This window comes from Rhincodon typus, chromosome 4 (assembly GCF_021869965.1).
Source record: "Rhincodon typus isolate 14 chromosome 4, sRhiTyp1.1, whole genome shotgun sequence".
Taxonomy (NCBI): domain Eukaryota; kingdom Metazoa; phylum Chordata; class Chondrichthyes; order Orectolobiformes; family Rhincodontidae; genus Rhincodon; species Rhincodon typus.
In genome coordinates, this window is record NC_063335.1 from 51,744,312 (window position 1) to 51,772,035 (window position 27,724).

At 38.6% G+C, this 27,724-nt stretch overlaps 1 protein-coding gene across 5 annotated transcripts in view; it reads right to left on the minus strand.

The window, feature by feature from the left end:
• Positions 1–15,072: 15,072 nt before the first annotated feature.
• The window catches only part of LOC109917360 (CD226 antigen), a 48,279-nt gene continuing 35,627 nt past the window's right edge, over positions 15,073–27,724 (minus strand). Inside the window, exons 4-7 of one of the 5 annotated variants that reach the window (XM_020517173.2) lie at positions 24,399–24,470; positions 19,923–20,016; positions 19,766–19,826; positions 15,073–17,282 (exon numbers count right to left, since the gene is read on the minus strand). In XM_020517173.2, the coding sequence (XP_020372762.1) occupies positions 17,178–17,282; positions 19,766–19,826; positions 19,923–20,016; positions 24,399–24,470 (332 nt within the window). In that variant the 3' untranslated portion in view covers positions 15,073–17,177. Of the gene's footprint in view, positions 17,299–19,765; positions 19,827–19,922; positions 20,017–24,398; positions 24,471–27,724 lie in introns of all 5 variants that reach the window. The other 4 variants (XM_048595921.1, XM_048595920.1, XM_020517175.2 and 1 more) reach the window with 4 other exon arrangements.

Genomic DNA, 27,724 nt, shown 5'->3' on the forward strand with positions numbered 1-27,724 from the left:
ACCTTGCTAACTAATTTAGTTAGTGCAATACTTGGGTATTTGCATACTTGTCAGGTTTACAATTACAGGTATAATTTTATGTTTAATATTATCATAAAACACTTCACCATTCGTAAAAATACCGATCCATTTGGTGGTCTAGGGGTCATGTCTGGGCAAAACCCCTCAAAATAGGTAAAGAAGATAGCCTAGACCCCAACTTTTTCTTTCTTTTAATGGTAAGTGTAAGGCGTTGTGTTCTGGATGCAATTTGATTTATCAAACTTTCAGGCTTGACGCAAAACACACTTTGCTCTTAACTATAGTTAAAATAGAGACAAAATAAGAAGTTTAAAAAAAAAGCTCAAATGCAACTCTATTGAAATGTTTAACAAGATACTATACCACTGATTAGCTGTTCCAAGATAGCAACACCCCATAAATACACCTTTGGCAGAGGCAAATTCAGTAAAATAGATTGTCTCACATGCAATGTTTCTCCAGTCCAGGAAAAAAGAACATCAATAGAAAGTTCTGAGAAAGAGATAGAAAACTCAAGTATTTTGCTGTAGCACAAAAAGATGTATAGCAGCTTCCAACCCCAAACATTTACTGAAAGCTAAACTAAAATCTTGGATCTGTAGGAACTTGACCCCACCCATCATGCTGCTACTATTGTACCAACCTTAAAAAAATTTCCAAGGCCTCTCAAAGTGTTTACTTTATTGGCTTGGGACAGACTGCTCATCACATTTATCAAACAAAAACAGGACAAAATACACCTTTTAAAGCCATAGTATTGTCACAGCAGTCTCTGGGATGTTATCATGTCCTGTTACAGTAACATGGTGGCGTTTGTCTGGGGGTCCACCATTGTGGTCAACTCTGCATGTTTAAGCTTTGAAGTACAATATATGTATTTGTCACTCTCGAATCCTCATCACCAAGTCAGTGACCCCAGTCATTGGCATCCCAAGGTACAAAGATAAATTGCAAAAACATCCCTCATACATTGTATCTGGACCATCGCTGATCTAGAAGCATATTGGGCCCTCACTCTGCAGATGACATGGTATGTGAAATTTCTGTTTTACCCTGAGCAGCTCCCACATCCTTTTCATGATGCTATCTGTAAGATGTGTTCCTTGATCAGAATCTATCTATAAAGGGATTCCCCATCTTGGTACAACTTCAAAAGCAAATGCCTTTGCAACTGTGGTGATGCTACAGTCTCCGGTGGAGAAAGCTTCCACCCACTTGGTGAACTGATTGATTAAAACCAGACAGAATTTCTTTTCCCTGCTATCTGAAAAAGGTCCTGTAAAATCTACCTGTAGGTTTTTCCTTGGGCCTTTGGGCCATAACTGGTGTGACAGTTTTACTGTACTTTAATAGGTTATGTTGGGTTATGTTGGTCATAAATGATACATCTCAGACAATAGTTGGCTATGTTCCTGCCAATGCCAGTCCACCACCAGTCCCAAAGCAGTCTACTAAGCATGCTGCTCCATCAGTTGTGGTCTGATTTATGATACAGTTTCAGCAGAGTATTTTGTATGTAATCTGTGGCTAGTAAATCTTTCCTCCAAATTCCATTTTACCCCATAGGAGCTCCTGCCTTTCTACATTTTACCTTCACGTTGGTATCCATCTGCCTGTAATTGCTGCACATCCATCTACTCTGGGCCACATGCAGCCAACTGGACTATGTATGGTTCCTCTTAGTCAGCTGCCTCTTTTTGGCTGTTGGCAAATTAGCCCTTTGTTTTTCACCTTCCTATGGATCTTTTTAATAACTGCTGCCTCACTGGCTGCTCAAGGTGCTTCCACTAATTCTCATTCTACATTCTCATGCCTTATGTATCCCACTCCTGATATGATGAACCATCTCCTACTCCATGCTGTCACATAGTCATGGACTACCCCAAATGCATTCTGGCTGTCAGTGTATATATGTTCACTCTCTTACCCTTAGCTGCTTTGAGGGCCTCTGTAAGGGCAACAGTTCAGCTACCCATGCTGATAAGGCTTTCTCTAATCCCCTTTTAAGAAAGCCTCTTTGCTCTTATTTACAACTGCCCACCCTGTCTGAAATTGTCCATGTATGTACCCTGTAGATCTATTGAGATAAAGGGCAAGATCTAGGTTCTCAAGTGGTTCATCTGAGATGTCCAATTCCACCTCTTGGTCTAACCTCATTGACACTGATACTGTTCCCCTTTGGATATCATTTCATCTGCTGGATTAACTTTGTTATCTCATATGATCTGCACTGCCTTGTCTTTCAGTAGTAACACAACTTCCCAGGTTGCTCATCTGGAGTCAGATACCATTTTCAATTCCCTGGTGTTTATCAACTGAGTATGCAGCATTACTTGCCCTGGCATAGTGATAGTTTCATACACCCAGACTGCCCGTGCAGCACAGTCTAGCACAGCCACACACCTGGCCAGTCCCTTCGCTGCAGGTGAAATACTGTGCTGACATGGTCTTATTCTCCCCAAAATGTTATGAAAATCCCCATCTATTCTGCTGTGAAAGTAGAATGGCCAGGACATGGTGGGCAATTGAGGATTGGTGCTAACATGAGACCAACCTTCAATTCTATATAAGCTGTCTGTTGCTCTGGTCCCCATTCTCCCTTTTCTGCCCCTGTTTTCCCCTTCACTAACCTCTCTATTGGCTTCTTACTGCAAACTGGGATCAGGACTTGGGGCAGTAGTTGAACAGCCCCGTACCTTTCGGACTTCCCCTTGCTGTGCTGGGGAGAGACATTTCTGCGATAGTCATTTTGCTACCCTGTGGTAAGACCTTATTTCCTGACTGATCTCGTGTTCTAAGTACTTAACCCATGTCTGCCCTACTTGCGCCTTTTTGGGATTTGTCTTGAATCCAGCATTTTTTAGTGTACTTAAGACTATCAAGAGAGCTCTCCTTTCTGACTTTGACACTGTTGGATGTCATCTACATATTATAAGATGGTATTTGGCAGGGGTCTATGTCACACTAACTCCGCTTCTTACTCATGACCAAAAGGAAGATGGTCAGGCTGTTGTGGAATCCCTCACCCAATTATCCTGCCTTCCTGCTACTGTAAAAGCGAGTTTCCCTTGGGATTCTTGGTGCAGTGGTATCGACCAGAACCAGTTGGCAATATCTAAAATTGTAAATATTTTATGTTTGGTATTTCAATCTGTTAAAGATGGTCAGGGGAGTAGGATGTTCCTGTGGCATTGCCTTGTTGAGTGCTGTATTGCCTATCATTAATCAATATGACCTGTTGAGCTATTTGACTGGCCATACTGGGACATTGAATTGGTTGGCCTCAAGATTCCCTGATCTGCAAACTCTTGCACAATTCCCTCCACAGCCTACGTTGCCTCAGGCTTTATCGCGTATTGTTGTGGGCCTGGTGGAACAGTCCTGGGCTCACCACTGGTGAGGTATTGATTGGCCTGCAGTCTTGCTTAGTACTCAACCATACCTCAGGTAATGCCTAACACAGAAGTCTGTATGTCCAGTCCCCTGACCAATTTCTTGTTATGATTGAGGTGCTCCCAACAATGGCTAGAGCTTTAGCTAGACCCTGTCTTGGCTTCATTTTCTGAATCTTTATGTACCCAAATTATCTGCTTATTGTTAGAATCTACTAGTATGTCTAATTTGTTAAATATATCTATCCCCAATTTTGTTACTTTGGGGTTCTTGCAGACCCAGAATTGAGCTGGGATAAACTTCTGGGTTTGGCCTTTGCACAGTCACCCATTCTTCCCCACTACTCTCTGAACAGTTGGTGAATGCCTGGACAATGATAAATCTAAATCAGTTATGGAAATTTCCTCCTGTGTCTTCCAACATATCACACTGCCAGCTCCCTAACAGTGCTGTTGTATGGGCAAGGATTGGTCCCTTTCTCTATTTAGGCCTTGCCCTGGTCACATTCTCAATGATACTGATCAGTTGGGAGTTTAATATGTCCATTAGATTCGCTGAAACGCTATCATGTTGCCTTGTTTTGTTTGAGTCCCCTCCCCTTCTCTCAACCTCTCCACCTTTTGCAGACAGTCCCTTTCTGTAAGGCTTGACCTATGGAAATTGTGGCAGTGCTGGCAGGTATCCTGTCTTAGGGTTTTGCACTCATTTTCTCTGTGTCCTGGGATTTTGCAATTAAAACACACCTCAAGTTTCAGGGGGACTATCACGGTGGCTGTAGCCTGCCCTGCTGACACTTTTGGTTTAATTTTCTCCATGTGGTTGCCTTCCCATGGGACCCATCTTTCTGGTTCATCTGATCTGCTGTTGTCCACTAATCCGGTGTCTGAGATTGCCTGGTGAGCTGAGCTCAGGCTGTCTTTATGCAATTGTATGAACTGTACATTGTCTCAATTTGGCACCGCACCTACAGCCCCATTGTTACAATATGCCTCAAACTTCCAACTCATACTCATGGGCACCTGCCACCTTTTCTTGTTCTATTCCTGTCCCTAATCCCCAGTGCCCTGGGGCTGATCCTAGACCTTGTGCCATCACTGCTCTAACTTAGCAAAGATCAGCCTGCTGCTGTGTCTGGTTTGCAGTGATGTCATTGATCCAAGTTCCATTCTAACACAGCTGTATTATCCCAAATATGCCTCATGTAATTTCATCTGGACTAATCCGTAAACATCCCCACTATGAAGACTGTGGTATTGCCACACTTCCTGCAACTTTGTCCAAAATATCTTGTTCCCATGTCTAGGTTTTAGTTAGGGTAATTTTTCTAATAACTTCGTAGTATTACTGGGGGATAGGGCCACATAAGTGGTTCTTCACTGCAGCAGGAATCCCCTTTTCATCATTTTTCCTTGTTTTCTATTTTCTGCCAGTGTGGCTGTTTGAGCTAGCTTGCGGGTTTGTCCATTCTCCAGGGGCACAAACTCAATCTTAATCAGGTTTGCTAAATATGAGGGCAATGATTCCCAACCTGCTTCCCTTTCCTCCCCATATTCAGCGACCTGTTATCCTAACCCATCCCAATCTGCGTCATAGCAGAGCTGTTGGAGGTTTCAATGCTGGTAAAACTGAGATAACATTTTTTTACCTGTTCATTTACTAGCCATCTCTAGGTAAGGTTGTCATCAGTTGTATGGGCCTCCTGGACTGAACTCGTGTTTAATACCGAATGTAACTGTAATCTATAATCCAAGCATTTCCACCCCACCTTTACCACCACTTTAAGTATTGTCTGGAGCCCCGTTTTCAGACATGCAGGCTACCTGATGCTTCCTGGGTTGGAACGCAGTCAACTTTAGTGCAACTTAAAATGTAGTCTTACTGTGACTTGTCCTGGTTCCCTGTCAGTTTCCTACATCTATTGTATCCTACTGACTATGCCAATTGAAAGGCCCAAGTGAATACTCAATTGTAAGATTTCGACAGAAGTCCAGATGCAATGTTCAAGTGGTTTTATTACATATGCATGCGGGGAGCCAACACTCGGCAATCCAGGTGCTTCTCCAGTTCAAAGTGAGCACTGTTTCTATATGTTTTATTATCAGTTACAACTAACAGCATCAGGTAGACAAAGGCCACAACACAATGGCCTCCAAATGACTGATAATTCTGTTTCTGCACAATTATATTTTGATAACTGCATCATGGAGATTTGATTTTGTTTTTCCAGAGACAGCAAAGATTGTGTGTCTATTTTGCGTGAAGGGTTGGGGGAGGTGAGTTAATGTTGTTTAAAGCCATTTGGCTTTGCGACATTGGCCTGTTCCATTTCATAATGAGGTTATCTGGTGTCATTGTTTGTGCTGTTGGGATGCCTGAGATTAACACGACCACCACCACCTCCCCCCCACCAACAACCCCCCTCTCCATTTGTTTATAGTGTGGGATACAGCATGTTACTTTGAACCAATGTCTGTTGGTTGTTTGCAAATTTTTAGCTGCACAATTCGAGCTCCTTTTGTAAGGCTGAGCTTGTGTGTGTATGTTTTGGCACCCTAGCTGATGGTCTGAATTCGAAATAAGGCCAAATTCTGCACCTTTAAGAGAAAATGAGAACTAAATTGGCTTCAGTATGAAAGTTGGTTTATATTTTGAATAAAGTTTGGAAGTACATGTGTGGAATGAAAACTGGAATCTGCACACTCAGACGTTCTCTATGGATGTAAAACACAGTCACTGAAATCGTGTTTAAGCTTTTTCAAATAAGACTCCAAAATTTTTGTAAACCACAAAAAATAGAAAAGTTTTGGGTACTTGAAACATTGAGGACTATAAAAGTGATACCTACCAAATAAGAAAAGGGAGTTCCAACATCTGAAAATAGTGACAGAAGAGAGGGTAGCAACCAAGAAAGGATAGTTATGCAAGGACCATTAAAAAGCCAAAAGTGAGCACAAGGAAAAGATAAGGACGTGGCATGATTGACAATTCAAATGTCAGTGGATAGCTCGAAGATACTGGGCAATGTGACTGTCTGACTTCGGGTGTGATATGCAGAGAAAATCGCCTTCCCGATACAGTACTTTCCTCAGTTTTCCAATCTCTGCCTGCCAGTATTATCTTGCAACAAGCTGCTGGCAGCCATCTTCACCACATCATCTCAAATGGAATCACCTGGTTTACCACGCTGAAGCCCCTTAGTAAAAGTTTATAATCATTGTGACTTCAGTCGCAATATTGTACAAGTTGAGAGAGAATGAACACAGCTCCCATTATTTCACAGAAATCAGGGTGGCTTCCAACTCAAGAAAAACCGCAAATGTGCTTTGAATGTGCAACATGATCAAAGTATTATATTCCATGAAGAACAACATGTTCAATATGTGCAGAAATTCTTAAATTTTGGGTACCTGTGACAACATTCTTAATTGGGGTGTTTACAATATGCTGGAAAATATAGAAATCACAGTAACCCAGCATGACCCTTTCTACCAAAGGGTAGATAAAGCTGAGGTCTTTTAATATCTAGCATTACAGTTGAATAGCTATGACACCACCTGCTACCTTGTCATCTTTGGGACCAGTCATTTTGATTACATCCCCTAATGATCACCTCAGGGTCAGAACTCTCTTCCTGGAATTATTCCAGGAGCAATTCTAGTAGGTTGGGAATGCTTTCTGCACTGACTTGCTAGAGGTGTGTGTATATTCTCTTCACAGCAACTCACAGTAAACAGCATCCCACTAACCTCCCTCTCTCTGCAAGGAAGGTTCCTCAAGTCATCATGTTGTTGAGGAGCATCGGTCATGAGTTGTGCTGACTTGCAGCTCCACACTTGAAATGTTGGAGAGTACACTTATGTTAACTTTTTTGAGGAAATTGATATCATTAGGATTATTGATGAGTATTAAACTGGTAAATTCCACCGACAACCTATTGCACAACTTTAATTATTTATGTGGCACTGGAAAAGTCGTGACTTCAAGGATTAGCATAAAACATAGGCTTTCTCTGACATCTTAATCTATTTGCAGAACCAATCTCAAAAGAAGCTTCAGTTTATTTTCTTAAAGCCATTATCATGATGTTCAAGCTCTTATCTGCACTTACTGGCAAGAGGACAATGTGTGGCTTACCTAAGCAGATATGTGACAATCAACTAAAAGTGATTCTTGAAATTTACTATCAGAAACACCCACTACAGTGTACATATAACTGCATCAGGCAAATAAACATGACCATTTCCATTGATTGGTGTTATGGTTTTGGTGTGAAAGCAAATAGTGTTAGAAATAATTATATCGTCAGTCAGCATCCATGGAGAGAGAACACTGGAGAGAAATGCATTCAAAGGTTGTCCTAACTCTCTTCCCTATGCTTTAAAGTGACAATTGTTGAAATGAATGGCTTAATGCTGTCTTAAATTAATAGGTTAACATTCACAAATCATATTTTACTGGTCCTGTTGAGCGATGCAAAAAATAGAATGCTATCAGTTTCCTGTTTTTCAATAAAGAGGCTGACAGTCAAAACATAAAAACAGGAAATGATATCTGCAGTGTCATTCGAAAGCTATTGTACATGAAATATGTTGTTTAGAAGAGATGTTTAAAAGCCTGGAAATAATACTTAAAGAAGATTACCTAGCCTCAGTTGTTTGGCAGTTTTATTCAACCTGATATGTAGATTTGAAGTGATTCTTACATCGAGACTGGAAGTAATTATTGGTGCACATTGTCTGTGGTGGATCTTTAGCACCAGTATTAAGTCATATTCTGTTATATTTCCCATGTTGTCAAATAAGTTTTAGGAAATGAGGATTCATTTTAAATTTATTCCATATCATCTAGGCAGGACTTTGTGTTTCTTTAACTGCTTATTAATATATTCCCTTAAAGAAGTAAACCTGTTCCAGTAATATTGCTGTAGCGTTCTAGAATGTGGATACTTGCATGTCATTGGAGCATGGTATAGTTTTGACTTGTCTTATTCATTTGTTCATTTGTTTGTGTCATCATCATCCCAGGAAATTGACTGCCAGGGATCTCCATCTCCTGTCTGTACAGTGCTGTGCTCATGCATTCCACACTAGTTAACTCCATCTAATTGGGGATATCCATCATTGGTTTTCTCCTCTGCTTCCCTCTCCTTGGCTTTCCATTGATCTTCTCTTCCTATAACAATCTTTGTCTACCACTTACTGTAATGATGCAACCCAAATATTGTACCTTTCCCTCTTTGATGTCAGACACTATAGTACTTTCCTGTTGTCCATGACTCTGAGGCACATAACACAGATGACATTGATGACCTGGTTAGACTGGAAAGGAAACATAATATGATTTATTTTTCCCCAAAGAATGAGATTGATTCATTATTTCAGATTTGGAATTGCATTTCTGTCAACTGGCTTATCTCTTCAGACAACAATGAAGGCAACTTGTGCAGCATGTATTTTGTTTCCTGATGTGATTACTCTGATAAGAAATGATGATTGATGAAAACTGACTCATGCAAGTAGTCATGAATGGGTTTTGATTTTAAGAATGTAAGGAGAGTGTGAAGAAGAATATAAAGGGGCATGCCACATCCCTGCAGTTAAACAACTGTAAAAAAGACTATCACTAATATAGCAAATTTCACAACCTCAAAGTGCCCCAAGTTGGTTGAGACTATCCTTACTGAATTAAAAAATGTCTCCTTATAAGGCAAACAACCCTAATAGTATTGAATTTATTGTTCCAAAGATCTGTCAGATTTGTTTTTCGTTCTATACGAACGAAGACACAGCCAAGGTGATTCACTACGGTGCTGTGTTACACTACAAGAATATGGAGAAATTCAGGTCAGTCCAAAGTACTTTATAGGGCACCTGATTGAAGAATAAGTATTGGAAAAGACACAGGGCAACTCTCCTGAAGTTAGTTTAGCTTTGTAATAAAATAGTGAAGGAAGTGTGTTGAGGTGTTGCACCATGGTTGGCAAGTCCTTTTCTTTTCCATTTCTGAACAGAGCATCTCTACTAGATGGTTTCATGCCCAAATTGTTTTCACTTGTAGCTCATGAATCTAATGCAGTATTAATGATATTTAGGTTGCTTTGTGGAAGTACTTATAATTCCAATATTGTTTAACATAGGGGCAGAGTGCTGGTCACTAGTGTTTAACAAAGGATTTACCTGCTTTTGAAAGAGATAGTAGGAACTGCCGATGCTGGAGTCTGAGATAACAAGGTGTAGAGCTGGATGAACATAGCAGGCCAAGCAGCATCAGAGGAGCAGGAAAGCTGATGTTTTGGGTCTGGACCCTGTTTCAGAAATCCAGACCTGAAACATCAGCTTTCTTGCTCCTCTGATGCTGCCTGGCCTGCTGTGTTTGTCCAGCTCTATAGCTTGTTACCTGCTTTTGAAAATGTGTTGAATCAAACTCAGACACATGGAGATTTTAAGGACTTGCTTTTTTTTTAGAAAACAATCTGTTCAATGCTATGCAAGTTGTTCTGAAAAGTACTTTTAATAGCAGGTTATGCAATTCCTTCCCTAAATCTTTCTGCCTCTCAACTTCTGTTTCGCTTTAATAATCCTTAACATCCAGTACCTTGACTAACCTGTTAGTCACCTGTCCTAATAACCTTCTGATATCAAGACTTGTTTGATAGTACTTCTGTATTACGCACAGGGATGTTTCATCCTGTTAAAATCTAAACATGTGGTTGGAATGCCATTGTTGATGGTGAGCTGTGTATCAGGAATTGCAGGTACTGATAGGACATAAGATCAATAAGGAGGAAATCTGTGCAAAGTTGGAGATCAAACTCCTTAAATGCTGAGTCATTGCTCCCCTTCATCCATTAAGCAATTATTGATTGTTATTGATAAGGCATCCTGCCACCATCTCTCTAACGGCTATCAGATTGTCCTTTTTATTTCTATTTGCTTAATCAGTTGATCTGTTTTGTTTGAATGCTATGTGTATTCAGGTACAGAACCTTTAATTTTGTCCTTTTATTATTTTCACAGCCTCCACCCTTATCTGCTGATGCCTGCTTAGATTAGCACTCCCTAATCCTTCCTGTCAAGATCTGTTTATTGTTTTCCATATTAACTTTCACTTTTGCATTGTCTCTGCTTTTTGATTAACCAGAGTTTCATTATCTGATCCAATGATCCCATTATTTTGCTAAAGCCTTCTCTACTCCCCTTGTCTGTCTGACTTGCTGGAACATGAGCCCCAGCATGGTTTAGGTGCAGACTATCCCAATGATCCAGGCCCCGCTTTCCCCTGTACTGGCTCGAGTTCCACATGAATCAGAACCCACTTCTACCGTGTCAATCTATCAACCATGCATTCATTTCTCTAAACTTGTATGCCCTATATCAGTTTGCACATGGTTCATGGTATAATCTGGAGATTACTCCCTTTCAGATTCTGTTTCCTGATTTGTTTATATCCTCATACTGATTATACAGAACCCTTTTCCTTGTTGTGCCAGAGTCATTGGTAACCATATTGACCATGATGACTGGGTCCTCCCCCTTCTACTTTAACATCTCTCCAAACCTGAGCAGATGCCCTGAAACCTAGTACAACCTTTTGGATTATCAATGTTTATGGCAGAGAAAACTGTTAATTCCCCCTCACTGTATTGTCCTTTACTATCACTATTGCTTCCTATCAATTCTGCTTTCCCTGTTTGAATAGCTTGCCGTATCAGTGTCATGGTCAACAGTTTATCCACCCTGCAGCCTTCACTCGTATCCAGATAAAGCTTCAAACTTGGGTCATCTAATTATGGGTAATCTAATTGGGAATGTAAGATTACTGTGCAGTTGACCTTACAATACTGACAATTCCATGTGAAGGGAGCCCAGCCCCCACCCTGCAGGTCAATTTTGACTTTGGCTTTTGAGTGTAGGGGCAATCCCAGCTCACCATAGTTTAAACAACTCCTCTGAATTTCATTTTCATTGAAGTTGATAGGTGAGGCTGAGCACTCAAAGAAATGTCATCCAATTTGCACTGTCCGCCAAAGTCAAAATTGCACGCAGTTTATCCTTATCAAACAAATCAATATACACACATCTCATAAAACAAAGTCAGAAAGTTCATTCTGTAAGGCTCAGTCACAAAAAGAGATATATTAGCACAAATTTATATTTTTAAATTCATTCACAGGATGTGAGCTTTTTTGCCTGGATTAGGATTTATTACCTTCCCTAAGTACCTGGAGAGGGTGGTCCATTTTCTTGAACATCTGCAGTTCATATATGGAAAGTGCATAATTTGAAATAAGTACTGAAGAGTTTATTACAGCCATTGAACCATACTATAAGGCAGGATCAATCTAACAACTGATATTAGGGTCAAAATTATGTTATTGTTATCAAAGCAGTTGGTTTGTGCTCCTGTAACAATGGAACTAGAATTTGGGTTTTTAGGAAACAATTTATACACAATCATACATTTGTTGAAATTACTTTATCAAAGTTACTTTGTGGCAGTGGTGGACACTAAAATCAGATTCACAGCCACAAAGGAAGCCTTGGTGAGGCCTCACCTAGAATATTGTGTGCAGTTTTGGACCCTTTTTCTGAGGAAGGATGCTCTTGCTCTCAAGGGAGTGCAGCAAAGGCTTGCCAGGCTGATTCCGGGGATGGTGGGTCTGATATATGAGGAGAGATTGACTGGGTTAGGATTGTTTTCTCTAGAGTTCAGACAAATGAGGGGGATCTCATAGTGACTTATAAAGTTCTAACAGGCCTGGACAGGGTAGATACAGGGTGGGTGTGTCCAGAACCAGGGGTCACAGTATGAGGATTTGGCGTGGGTGATTTAGGATGGAGATGAGGAAACATTTCTTCATTAAAAGAGTGGTGAGCCTGTGGAATTCGGTACCACAAGAAGTAGTTGATGCCAGAACATTGAATGTACTCAAGAGGCGACTAGATATAGCACTTGAGACGAATGGGATCAAAGGTTATGGGGAGAAAGCAGGATTAGGCTATTGAGTTGGATGATCAGCCACGATTGTGAAGAATGGTGGAGCAGGCTTGAAGGACCGAATGGACTTCTCCTGCTTCTATCTTCTAGGTTTCTATGTTTCTATAAATACTTCCATCAGTGTCAAAAGTGATTGTACATTATTCCCTAATACAAGTCAGCTGTCCTAAATGTGGGAATGCTATCAGTATGTACAGTGGCCAAAGTGGAATTTGTTAAGAGATGCATCTTAAGACTTTCATAATCTTTGGCCCCAGACTTACATGAGTTAATTCTTTACTCGAATGGCAATTCAGCATACTGTTACTGTGGAAGAGAATTTGTTGCATTAGAAAATAAGCAGTTCTAGCATCTGTTGTTGAACTACTTCTTTGCTTTCTCAGTTGTGGCAAGAGCTGATGCATTATTTCTCTCTCTTTCTTGTTTTCTGCACCAGTGTCAGTCCTCATAGCTTGGTTCATGGGAGGGCCCATCAGACTAACACTCTGATTTATGACTCTCCAAAATAGTTTTGATTCTTGATCATAATGAATACTGGATAGATAATAAAGGACTTGATTGGTGTGGATTATTGATGTAGAGATTTATGAAAAATAGATTACACATCACCATTTATGGAATTATTTTGTAGTCCAAAAAATGGTGAAACTCACTAGATGGCACGTAAATCACACCAACTCCAGGGTAAACTGTTAAACAAGTGAAAATCAGGCTATTGAAGTGAGTACAAGTTAATGTCCATTTTGTAGATGGTCAAACATCACTCACCTTAAGTCTAACAATGAACCAGCTCTGGATCCCTTCATTCCACATGCTTAGGTTTGATTCACAAAACAAGTTGAATGTACTATGAATCACAGCAGAGAGAAGCAACCCCATGTTCTTGTTAAAGAAACTTTGCCTCTAATCACAAGGTCCCAGAGTTCTGCATCTGACAGTGTATAAGCTTGTATCTTCCTCCAAAACTGGCATATGGATAAAATGCACTGGACATTGGGTGCTATTTGTTAGTGGAAGTGTAGTTTTTTTATGTACAAAAAATCTCGGTTGATTGTTCTGCAGTGCACACAAACAAAGCTGCAATTATAGTACAGAGATGACTAGCTCAGGCAGAATCCCGTAGTTAGGTGGTCATATTTCTTTTGTGAAAAGTTTCTTCCACAGATATATAAAGTGATCTTTTGCATTCTGTCTCTGAAGCTTAAAAAGTCCCACATGTTTAATATGAAATTATATGAATGCTTGTTTCACTGTGATGTACATAATTAAAGAAATGAGGTGGAGATTGGTACTACCTATCGCTATGTTTTTTCATTGTGTGCTGTTTTGACATGAATTTGTATTATGTCCATAATTGTATTTGTGTAACCTTTCTAATGATAGTATTGACTTGAATTTGCATCCATTCCACCTCCTTTATCGTAGCGTCCATCTCCTAGTTGTCAAGCAGTCAAGTTTCCTTCCACTGTAACACTCTACTACTGTGAGACAACTTACTTTCTTTACCTGTTGGTTATTTGCTCTCCTTATAGATGAAACCTTTGCAAACTATAAAACAGAATAGGCCTTGAGAAAATCTAGCGTGTCAATGGAATCAGATGTACACTTCGAGTTAAAACACCTGCTTAATTACAAGTATTCCCAACGTTTTAAGTCAAACACTGTACATTGGGCTGCCAGTGAATTTCAATCATATTCTCTGTGCTTATCCCAGCTCCAGCCTATAATAGCTGGTTCTATCTATCTTCAAAAATGAAAGTGCATGCTCAAGTATTCACTGACCACAGTGAAATCCCAAAGTTTATGGCCTTCTAGATTTGCTTTTATGGCTCATTGTATAAATTACAAGCCTGTAGCACAGAGGGTGTTTAATCTTTTCCAATATCTCTGTTTCTTTGAAACATGACATTTTCAATATTGTGGAATAATATGTTCTATTCATACTTGTTTTTAAGAAAATCATTTGTATTAGAAGTTGCATTTTTCTTTACAACAAGTTAGTTATTTGTGCGTGAATTCTGTATTAGTTACGTACAGTACTCATTGCCATGGTAACGTGTTGTAAGACATTTTAGCACAGTTGTATACTAAGGTCTGTGCAATTAGCAAGACAACTAGTGGAACAAAAACATTGGTTTAAAAAAAGTGAGCAAAAAAAAATCAGAAAATGTTGTGTAGATAGAGTACTGTTGCAAGTCAGCAGCAGCCAGTGGGCTACGACTGAACAGTAAGCTACTTTCAAGAATTGAGTAGCTGCCAACATATAAGTCCCTAATATATGATAATGTTATGATGCTACCAGTGTTATGATAGGTGTGGAGATATTAGTCCACACTCTGAAAATACCTAGTTTCATTATGAAAACAGCAGGACCAAATAACACTGTCTTCAGTTTTGTTTTTAGTTTTTCTTAATCTCATGCACTATTGACAGGAAACATCAGATATAAAAAAGAATCTGGTTTCTAACCAAGTTCATCAGACAGGCCTCAGTATCTGTATCCAAAGGAAAGCTGTACCTTAGTCATCATTATCTACTATTTATGTCAAGCTTCACGATGTATGTCAGAGAATGGTTTCATCAGTAGATGTTATTTTTATGTTGTAATTTATGGTTCTGTGCAACTGCTCTTGGAAATAAATTATTGGCTTTATCAGACTGTGGGTTTACATTTGTGTCTTTGTTTATTTTACACACAACAGTATAACGTTGCATTTTACAGAGTGAGCTACATCAAGGCAGGCTGATCACCAGCGTATAGATAATTTACAATTATCATAAAACAAGGTAAAAGTACAAGAATCTCTGATGCTTTGCCCAATTTGAGGATGTTTATAAAGTTGGAGTTATCTATGTTATAGTTTCTGGGAAGCCATAACAGTGAAATTAGTCACAATCCTGAGTTAGTATCTTTGACTGAAGAAGAAGAACAAGAGAGTTACATTAATACTTGCCAAGAGATGTTCTGTTTCATCAATGATTAACCTCTGGTAATCAAATTTCACTTGCATTGTGTTGAATTAATGCATGTTAGATTTATAACCAAATGAAGCTGCTAGAACAGATATTTTCAGCCAACTGCTGGCTCTATAGAATGTGTATTCAGCCCTCGAAAGACAAAAAAAGTGTGGTCCTTAAACTACTTATAGCTATGCTTGCAATACAAAATCTCAATGATACTTTGTTTTAAATAGGCATATGATGTTCATAAACGTAGCCTATACGCTAAGGAAATGACAAATACCTCCGTGGACATGTTACAGAAAATGACTTTTTTCTGTAATGTAAATTCTATCTGACCCACACAGGAAATATTCTTCGATAACTCCCAATATTGACTTGGAGATCCTTGACTTCAAATGCCAGTCCTTGTGAATTTTTACCTCCAGCTTGCCTTTTGCCAAGTTCATTGATGTAACAGAGAAAAAAAAAACTTTCACTAAAATATTTCTCGAATACTTCCTGTTGGGACACACAAGCAGGGCTAATTGAGGAATTTCACAACTTGTGAAACAGAAATCTTATAACAGTCAAGTATCTTGCACAGGCAATAATAGGAGATCATTTTGCCAATCCAGGTACCTTGATACTTTCCTGTTTGATCATTCATGAACTAAGTATCAGCAAACAGCCACTTTTGATATCTACAAACATTTACATTAATTTGGGTATGGCTCCCATTTAGATTAACTCCAAATTCCCAGTGGCCTTGTTTCTCCATAAAGTTTCCTGGTTATACATTTCCTGCTCATTCTTGCCTCAACCTCTGCCCACTTTATGTCCTTCCAACATTTTAGCAGCTTTGACAGCTGCTTCATGAAGCCTCAGATCTTTTCCCTGCATCTTCCTTATCTCAATCTTCCTCACCTCCTTCCCTATTTTCAAAACTTGCCTAAAAACCTTGCAGCTGTTATTTGTTTTGTTTTTGCCACCTGCTCCCCTCTCTTGCCTAGTGTCTACTTGTTAAGGGCTCTGATTTGTGTACTGTACTTCAGAGCTACCAGAATGATAAGGTACTTTTTAAATCTGATCTCACAGATGTCTGATGCGTGAAAACCTCTCAATCAATTGAGAATGAGCACAATTGAACAATAAGGTAGACCAAACATACACAATGGTACATGAGTCACCAGGTCAAAGTGAATATTCCTTGAGGAAACGAGTTAATTTGCAGTTAACAATATGGTGGTGTACAATAACATCCCACAATCTAGTAAAAATCACTTCTTTTGGCACTAAAAGCCCAGTTCTATAGTAACGTGACAACCCTTAGTTTCTCTAGCCTCTTAGATATATGTGGTCACAATCCAAATATTGAAATATTAAATATGAAAATAAAATTTATCCAGTGGCTGCAGAGAAATTTTAATATTATACCTGAAAATATTTAAGGATTGCAGGACCTGCTTAATTTCCGTTTTTTTTCTATTATGTATGTTGCTAAGCTAGATATTCTGAACAGTTCTCAGTCGCCAAGTTTATAACTATACACATGATGTCTTGAAATTATTACATTTACCAGTTAAATGGTTGAAAAAATGGTCGTTACTTAAGAGTAAAACGAATGGAGCACTTTTAGAATTTGAGAGAAGAAAGCATATTATTTCTTACTTTATCCCATTGTAAAATTGTAATAAAGTTCACGGTTTAATTTTGTGATGGAATGAGTTCAACAGTCACCTCGTTTGTGAAGAACACGAAAGCTGAAATGAGTGATAAAAATCGATCAGTGAAGTTGAGGACGGATACACGGTCAGCAGTAGATCCTACAGATTGGCATAAATAGCTTCTTCCGGACAAACCATTTCCCTGGAATTTGGTCGGTCGTAGACATCAAGATTTGCATAGCTGTTTGGATTGGCTCTCCTTTGCTGTTTGTAAAGAGTGCTATTAGAATTGCAATGCAGACAATCACACATTACCTAAACTGTTTAAATTTATTTATTTATTAAAGCAAACAAATGAATAGTTGGTTCCCCTTTTAAAGAATGTCAGCATGCTCAAAAAAAAATGCGGTCGAGAGACAAAGTCAAATTGAAAATTAACAGTAAGCCTTACCTGGTTCACTTAATTTACTCTTTTTTTCTGAGAGAGAATTTATTACCATAATAATGATGAAATAATTTGGTGGGATAATTTATCAGGACACTTTTGTCAACATTTTGTCCACACAGTTCAAAGATGCTATCCATTCATCTGGTGAAATGTACAAGCACATTGCAGGGACAGCTTTCTGGAAAATAACACTGGGAAACCTACGTGATTTTATCCCATTACCCTGCTCTGAGGTCAAAAATTGTACATTTATTTCCACCACTATCTGAACTAACTCAAGGTTTGGACATAGGTAGCCCACCCTTAAGCAACTGAACTGGCAGGAGAATTGTGCCTAATTACTTTGAAAAAATACAAAATTAAAGGGGCTGACCATTGTCACCCACTGTTTTCTTTTACATGAATTAAACATATGTTGTTCTTTATCAATTATAATCTGAGTTTTGGAGTAAATAACCCCTATCTTTTGTAGCTTACATTTCAGTAGACAGGGGCATTTCTACGAAGTAATGGAAGCAAGTTTTGTGCTCATTCAAGGTACAACATTAAACATTTGAAACTATTTCAAAGCAGAGTGAAAATCCTTCTATTCAGCAATGTATTCTAGCCCAATCTTACTAGAAGGCTCAATCTTTTCATTCTTGGCATCAGTGTGCGCAATGTACTTTCTTCCAATTCCTGACGTAACCTAGGAAAGTAAAGTCACCATATTCCTTCTGCGCCATAGGCTACTCTCTCTCATTAGAGAGACAGCTGGTGGTGGTTTAACCTGAGGGTCATCATGCTTCATGCAAGGGAGAGGTTGAGGAGGAAAATCCTTCATGGTAATCTCAACCAGTGTGGGAATTGAACCAATTGCTATTGGCTTCATTCTGCATTGCAAGCCAGCCGTCCAGCCAACTGACCTAACCAAAGATGTGTTGAATACAGACTAAGAAAAGCTTTTTTTTTTCTTTTACTCACATTAACAATCAATGATAAAAGGACACATGCAACTAGGAAACCTCATTCCACCAATTTATGTTATCCTTCAGAAGAAAAAAAACCTTGAAGGAAAGTTGACTGAAATACCAGCTTTATAACCATTCCCTTGAACCTTTGATAACTTCTTGTGGAACAAAATCAAACCTTACCACAACCATTACTTACCAAACCAATGACATATCTGGCTCTTTGTTTAAAGAAGCTAAGCAGTTATCAAGAAAGCAACAGCTATCTTGGGGAGTTTATTTTATAAATTAGTTATGGGTGCAGACCACAAAATAGAACTGATATGCATTGCACAGGCCTGAGTATTGCTGAAGAATCAGGTACATTTTGTTTAAACTTTTCATCTTGCACTTATCAGGACATTTTACCAATTTTAATTTCTCAATACCCTGATAAGTGCAAGATGAAAAACGTAAAATGTGTTTCATTTTCAGCGGTACTCAAGAATAGAACTGAATATCATATCCAAGATTGTCCATAAATGTTGATTCCATCAGGAGTGTGTGGGAGCACACACTATTATGGAATAGACTAGTGTAAAAGCCAATTTAAAAGCATCGCTGGTGCCTGACTGGCTGTACCTGCCAAAGACGTCAAGTCCACCCACTCGTTGGGGGGGATTTCTCATGCTTCCCCTTACCCACCTCCAATATGGTCCTGTTAACTCCATGACTTGAATGTACCGTTAACTTTCAGTATACTCTTCTGCAGGTTGCTCACTTAGTACAATTGCTACCACTGATACATGAGGGTCTGATCATTCCCAAATGGTGTGTGGTATCTTAGTCCCAATCCCAGTTCTTAGCCATTATTTTCCCTTAAAGAATGCACAAAAGTTCAGCCCTTTTCAACAGGAGTAGGATGATTCTATGCTTGGGTCCTCAGTTTTGCACACATTGTTCAGATTTTCATTTAAATTTTGGATCATCATTTGTAAGACATGGTTTAATGTTGGAGACTAGACAGAGGCTCCTTAATTTAATTGAAAATTTTTACAAAGTATGGTGAAAAGATATTAATTCTGTCAGTCAGCATTGGATTTCAATCCAGGTCTTAAAAGCGGAGGGACAATATTTGAATCCGGTCTACCTTCCAGTTCCCATCATTGGATGTAGCAGAAAAGGTTGAATTGGAAGTCAAAGGGAGCAGATTGGTGTTTCTGCCTATAATGCAGTGTTTCTCTTCATCACTTAATGCATCAAGCAGCTCGAACTGCACTGATCATCTATGATTTCTAAGTTGATAATGTCCCATTGTTAGATTTAAATTCACAGTTATTTAGTTTAAATCACAACAAAGGTTGTCTTACGTTATTTCTTTCAGTGGTGCCTTTTTGGAACTGTTTTTTGTTCGCTTTCTGTTTCTTGCTCCTGTGGAAAAGAATAATGTACTTTACTATGACTCGGGTTAATCATTTCAGTAATCTATTCACTATGCACAGGTTGTGTAGATCACAGAATACATACCTCCACACACATATTATGGTAACAACACTGATGACCAATACAAGGCTTCCCAAAGCAATTGCGCCAAAAATTAGAAGCATTTTTATGTCTGGAACTGAACAAGAAAAAATAATTAGCATTATAACATATTAATTTTAAATGGTGGTGGGTATTACTTGACATCCTACCTAACTGTTTGCAGCATTAATGTTCTGCTTATTAATATTTTGAGCTTCAATTACTTTGTTCTTGTGAATCATATAAACTATCTATAATTTGCTTTGGTTTTCCCACCTCCTGCTGCAACAATCAAATTGTAATTGTTCAGAAGTTATTGTAAAAATTGGCCTGTGGAAGAACATATTGATGTGGCTGTGGACCATATCCCTCTACTAGATGTTGAATAGGGCTGTGCTATGCAATGCTGGATGTGAAAATCAACCACTAAGAAGGAAAACACTTTAAAAATGTATTTCAGCAAATCTGACAGGCAGGATTTTACTGCAGGTTTCGGACTCCAATGTTGGAACCAACCCCACACCCACCTTCCAACAGGTGCACTGGCTTGGCAGTATTATTGGCAGCTAACTCCACTAGTTGGCCTCCTAATTGTCCAACTCTGTTCTCAACATCCTATTAAGGACAGCAGATGGGCTCTCATTGTTGCCAACCCAACAAGAAGCCCAGCATACCCAGGGTATGAGCAGCCCCTGCAGCGAATGGTAAGCACTTTCAAGATAGGTCTAAGACCTTGTAGTGGTAAAATGACATATCTTAATTGGGAAGATCGGGTCCTGGATCAGAAAGGAAATGCCTTCAGATGAATCACTAGGGCTAGCAGGGTCATCCATCCCTGCCCTTAATCTCTTTGTTGAGGCCTAGAGTCTCCAGCTCTGATAGTCTGCCACACTGCTGCAAGGAAGCCACCTCTAGGGAATGGTGGCCTCCCAAATGTGGTGGGAGAACTAACTCATTGCCAACAAAAATGCAGTGTGCTCATAAGTAACCCCCATTTGTGGCCTTAAGCATTTAAATTAGCTATCTGTCTCTTTGGAATAGACAGTCAACCTAAATTCCTGTCAAACTCTAGGAAAACTCCTCAGTAGTGAGAATGCAAGGGGAATCATTCTAATGTAGCTTCTCTTCTATTTTCCCAGCACATCCCACCTCCACACCTACTACCACATATTCAAGAATGTTCTGCTCAAAGCCAAGCTCTGCCTTTCAGAACGAGAGGTGCATAACATTCTTTCAACATCAAATCCATTTCTTCCATTCCAATGCTGTAATCCTTTCTCATTAAAAAGATGGACTATGCTCACTTATTGAATTCCAGGCCTGACCAACTGACTGACAGGAATCAGCCACATTTGAGGCATTTTGAGAAATGCTTTAATTTATCGGTGCACACTGTCAGTGTTGGTCTAGACAGTATTTATTTTGCAAGACAGAAGACCATTGTAGGGGTAATTCTGAGATCTTGCCTTCTTGCTGGGGACTCTCATACACAGAGATCATGGATTGGAAAATCAAGGTCCTGGGAGAGGTATCATAGTACGTAGGCCCATCTCTAACTCCACCTTGGCAGTGAAGAATAGTCCTTTTTTCATGAACAAACCTGTGTAAGCCATGATGCACTTCCTGCATTCACAATATGGGCAGGTAATCTGCTCCAAAACCTCAAGCAATGCCACTCTTCAGAGAATAATTCAGAGGCACATTAACAATGGCTGAACAATGATTTGCCTTTCAGCTTTTCCTGAATTCTGGCAAATCTCTGGTCTCTCCACTAAAATTAGGAGGCCAGCCAAACCTAAGGGTATACAACTGAAACTGTGAAGTTGTTCCAATTTGCAAAATCCATCACTGCAGCTCTATGAGCCAGATACTTATGTTATCTTCCAGTTTGATACTTAGGCATGAGACAAAGTATAAACCAAGGGAAGACCCAGTAAACACAAGAATGATCACTTTTTTAAGTGTAAATTTGGGAAATCCACAGAAATGGCATGAATTTAGGAAATGAGCATAAAGTACACTATTGCTCAATAATGAAAGAGACAAAAGGATTTGACAGAGGTTTCACAGAATTGGCATGCAAGATTGAAGAAATTTGGACTTGCTTCAAATGTCCTCAGTGCTCTGCATCAAAAGTCAGCATCACACTGTCCTAAAGCTGTCTTTCAATGCAAGTTCCTTGAGACGGTGCCCTAAAAGTCAGCAATGAAGTGACTGGTTTTCAAAGCAATGCCTGAGGAAATGCCCAGTTATTCTGATAGCTTGAATGAACTTTGGCATATGTAATCGGCTGTTGTCAAATGACTGGACAATATGATCTAACTATTCTGTCAGGGCATTTGTGTAGCCCTCTTTAGCAATTTACATTTGCCTGATGAGAATACAAATTAAGCAAAGTAGGATCCTAACTCAGGTTTCTTCAACACTAATCAAAAAACAGATGAATATCATACAGCAAGTTGTGACATCAGAGTGTGATAGTTTATTGAACTTAATTTAAGTGTTTGTAATGTAAAGTATGTGTTTTTGCTTTAAGGAGCAACATTGCAGTTAGTAATTAATATTTTCAGTTGTCATATGCACCAGTATGAGTGATAATGCATTGACCACATGCTACATCTGCTCCTTCACTGCTGCTGTGAATTACCAAGTTCCATAATATAAAGAAAATTGTCTGAAAGGCTTCTGTTGTTATTCATTGGCTCCCTTCCAAAACTTGGACTGAATTTAAAAAGCTGGGAATGATAATTTTAGGAAAAGTAAGGACCATTTCATCCAAGAACCCTGCTCTCATTTCCATTGATCTCATCATAACCTTCCATCTTTGCATTATTTCTCTATATTGTTCTTTTCTTCAGAAAGACGACTTCAACTAATATTTCCTTTCATTGACCATGCATGTGGCTGTTCAGTCAACAGCATTTTCTCAAAAAACACCAGCAGGTGCAATTTCCCTATTCACAAACCATTTACCAGATTCCCAAACACTCTTTCCACATCACTGAGATTCACAGGTACTTCCTCCAAACTGGCACATGCTTGTTACTCCATGCAATGCAATATCCTTTATACTTTGCTAGCTATATAAAGACCTACTCACAGAATGTTAGCTGTCTATTGTAATTGTAGTCAGACATTTGTGCTCTTGAACCGGTAACTTATTATTCTGTTTTCCTGTCTATGGACAAATAGATTAATTGACTTAATTTTAATCTTTCAAGCTCCGATGAAAGTTCACTATCCAAGACATTAATTCCTCTTCTCTTTATAGATTCTGAGATGTGTTCTTCCAGTGTTTTCTAGTTAATTACCTTGTTTGGTTAAATGGTATTCCCTGGTAATATTTGTGGCTTATCCTCTTAATGAAAAAATGTTCCTTCTAAATTCTCCCTTAACTCCCATTTTTAGAATCACATATTGACATTTTTTTGTATGCGTCCACACTTGCAATCTGGCAATGACATTGATGCATTAGGGGAAATGTAGTAAAGGTTTACAAGATTGTTACCAGAATTAAGATTGGATGCTACAGTCGTGGACTTTTCAGCTTGCTCGGGCTCTTTCTTCTGGAAAAGGGAAAACTATGAGGGAATCTGATACAGCTTTGTAAAATTATGAAAGGTTTGGTTGAGTGGGTGTTGAGAAACTTTTTCCACTTATGGGTGGAATTTCTTTACTCAGAGAACTTTCATCAGAGAGTGGTTAGAATGTGGAACCTTTTACCATACTCAGTAGTTGAGGTGAATAACATGGTGGGGCAGAGAAGTATTTACAGGAAAAAGAAAGAAAGAAAATGATATACTGACATATGAAAGAGGCAGGAACCAAGGCTCATTTGGAGTATAAACAACAGTTTAAAACTGTTTAACCACATGGCTGTATTTGTGTATTATAAATATCATTTAATTCCATTTTGCAATTGTGCATGAATAGATAACCACTAACAGATCAAATATAAATTAACAAGAATTTCATTATGGAGAGTATGGTGAGAATGTTGAGTACAGAGTTTTGGTGCATTTAAATGTGGACTTGATGAGGATAGAGGAATAGGGGAGTAGTGACGGTGCAGTGTTAGAGGAGATAATTGGAGTGAGATGAATCTCTTGAGTACTGCCGTTAAACGGTTGCACTGAATGGCCTGCTTCTGTGAGGGAGATTCCATGTTAATTTATGCTTTCATCCTATTAGAGCACTCGCTGTTATTACAGAAAAATAAGCCTATGAGAAGAGCTTTTTTTAATATAGAATATAGCTGCTCATTTACTGTCCTTTAGACATGACTTGCCAATATGATGCACAACAGATTTTGATCTTTTCTGTCAAGTTGGATATTATATTCAAACAAAATGGAGTCTAATTTAATTTGCAAGCTGCATTTTCCCAACATACAACAGTACTGATGACAGAGTGATGCAAAACATTTTATATCACTGTCTAAACTATATTGGTAGGAATGTCTCTCTGCCGAGGACTCACCTGCTTTGGCTGGGTGGTTCTGTGCTTCAGTAAGGGTGGCATGATTTCTTGGTGGTGGGAGATCTGACTGTTCTTGTATAAAAGGAAACAGTGGAACTGATAACTATTTTATCCAAAAATGATCGGCCTCCTTATAGGCCAGAACAGTTCAAGTATACATTCCGGAAGAATTAACGCAGAAGACACAAAGTTTGGTTGGTTCAATCATTTTTCTTTAAAATTTGATTAAGCTGCCTGTAAAAAATTAACTACAATGTCAGTGCCAATCCATCTCTCACCTCCAACAAATGTTGTACAAGATTTCCTTTCAAATAAAATATCATTAAACTCAAACTATGTCAGTGGAAATATTGTACAAGTGGTCAGATGACCTTATTAGATTCAAGCAAAGGCAGCAAGATTGAAAAAAAGATAGGATCTCATTGAGACAACCAAATTAATCTTAAAAGTTAAAACACATAGTTATATCTACAGTGAAGCACTTTACTAGATCAAAACAAAACAAAAAGGTCATATTTCTCAGTGAGAGCTACTGTAAAATATATACGACTGCGTTAATTTGCTTGAATTTCCTGCTGTTAGTGACTTGTCTTGTTCCAAGCGTGGTTGTGACACGTTCCACCCTTACCACAATCTGAGGTTACTTGGCCCTGTTCAGTCTAACCATATTTCATTCTTACACTGCATACTTATTTTCCAACTACTTCTATCTCACATAAATAGCTTGATGTCGGTTTCCACATACAGACCACTTATCTTACAAACTGAAACGTGCATGATCATTAACTCTCTGTCACCCTGAATGTTACCCAAATCTAACAAATCAGCCTGATCACAGGGAACTGATCCTGGATAACACTGAGGAAACTCGCACATACCTGGAGAAGATAGAAAATATTCTCACCCTGGGATCACTTTGAAATTGTCTAAACTACAGTGTAGACACATATAAAAATAAACTGATCATAGAAGCATAAACAGTGGTAATTTGCCATATAGCACCGTCAGTAACTTACAAAACATACAACTGTCTTAGCAATTTAAAATAAATTGTATTCTATCAGCTCACCTCAGCAAATTCCTGAAATTGCACAATTTCCTGCAATAAATATTCAACTCCTACTTAGACTTCATGGTTACCTGTGATACAGACAGCGACACAAGGATAGAAGCACTGACTGCTAATATCCTGATGTTTTTAGAGTATTTTTCTCTTTGAAGTCCAAGCAAGCCAAGGTAATTCTTGTGAAAACAAGGTCAATTCTACAGCATGATTTACAATAGAGATCGACTTGTTTTGGTATATTTGAGGATAATCCTTCCACAGGTGCTGAAATATTCTTGATTGAAATATTATTGACATGTCAATTAGACATTCAAAAGTGCATGTATCCACACAAATTAAAATATCTCAGGTTACAATCTGATGCATGGCAATTGTACATTAATTGTATTTATTTGCATGTAGGTGGTGAACATTAATGGAAAATTTACATGCTCTTTTAAATAAAAACAGAATCAAGCTTTGATTGTTTACTTAGAGATCTATGCCTGCCACGTGTATTTATGTAAAGAAATACTTATGAAATTCTGTAAAGATTGACTCCAGTTTTATCCTTCAATATTTAATTTTTCAAGATTACCATGTAACCATGAATTTGTTTCTCATTCTGTTTGGGTCAGTATTCAGCATGTAATTTTTTTTAATGAATCTGGCATTGTTGAAGATAATTTTTGTTGCAAGTGGCCACCTCGTTTGAAAATCCATAACAAATGTCAGAAAGGAAATTTCATCCAGACTTCCCAAACGCATAATTAGGCCAAATACTATGTTTAAAATGGAGCAAGCAAAATAAGACTGCTTCTTATTTTCTGTCATAGTAATATCAGCCACTACATGGAGATCTCTTACAGTGATAGAGTCATAGAGATGTACAGCACAGAAACAGACCCTTTAGTCCAACTCATCCATGCTGACCAGATATCCTAAATTAATCTAGTCCCATTTGTCAGCATTTGGCCCATATCACTCTAAATCCTTCCTATTCATGTACCCACCCAGATACCTTTTAAATGTTGTAATTGTACCAGCGTCCACCACTTCCTCTGTCAGCTCATTCCATAAGCAAACCACACTCTGCATGAAAAAATTGCCCCTCAGGTTCCTTTTAAATCTTTCCCATCTCACCTTAAATATATGCCCTCTAGTTTTGAACTCCCATGCCCTGGGAAAAAGACCTTAGCTATTCCTCTCATGATTTTATAAATTCTACTAGGTCACCCCTCAGCCTCCGATGCTCCAGGGAAGATAGCCCCAACCTATTCAGCCTCACTCTATAGCTCAGAGTCCTAAACACCAGCAACATCCTTATAAATCCTTTCTGCACTCTTTCAATTTTAACAATATCCTTCCTGTAGGAGGGATGGATTCTTGTTTGACAATGGATTGAAATCTTATGGGGGTAGGCAGGAATGTGGATTTGAGGTTACAATCAGAACAGATGTGATCTGACTGAATGGCAGAGCAGGCACAAGGGGCTGAATGGCCTCCTCCTGTCCTAATTTGTATGTTTGAATTCTTTTCCCAATGACAGACATTAGACTAACAGGTCTCTGATTCCCTGCTTTCTGTCTGTCCTTTTCATGAATCGTGATGTTGCATGAATGATGTTCCAATCCAGTGGGATATTTCTAGAATCTAGTGGATTTTGGAAAGTCACTATTAATATATTTACTTTTTCATCAGCTACTTCTGTTAACATCTGAGAATGAAAACCGTCAGACACATGGTATCTTTCTGCCTTTGACTCTAATAGTTTTCTCAGTATCTTTTCTCCAGTGACTGTCTTAAGTTCCAGTCTTCCTTTTACATCTTGATTTTCAAGTATTCTTGTTTTATTTAATGTTGTACAGTGAAGACATAAATAAAATGCCTGTACAATATTTCCACCATTTCCTTGTTTTTCATGATTCATTCCTTGGTCTCAGTCTCCAAAGCAACAAAGCTCCCATTAGTTGCTCTAGTCATTTTAAATAAAACTTGTATGAACCCAAATCTGTTTTTAGATTTCAAGTTTCCCTTCTCTGATATTGTAATTTGTTGCTCCTTGTTTTTTCTGTAGTTCTTTGCTGATTTCAAAATCTTGTCCAATTGTCTGACTTACCAATAATCTTTGCAATGTTGTATTTTTTTCTGTGAATTTGTTACTATTTTAAACTTTCTTAGTTAGCTACAGAGGGCAGCTCCTTCTCAGTGTTGCTTCTTCTCAGTAGAGTATATCTTTTCTGAGAGTTATGAAACACTTTAAATATCTGCTAGTGTTTCT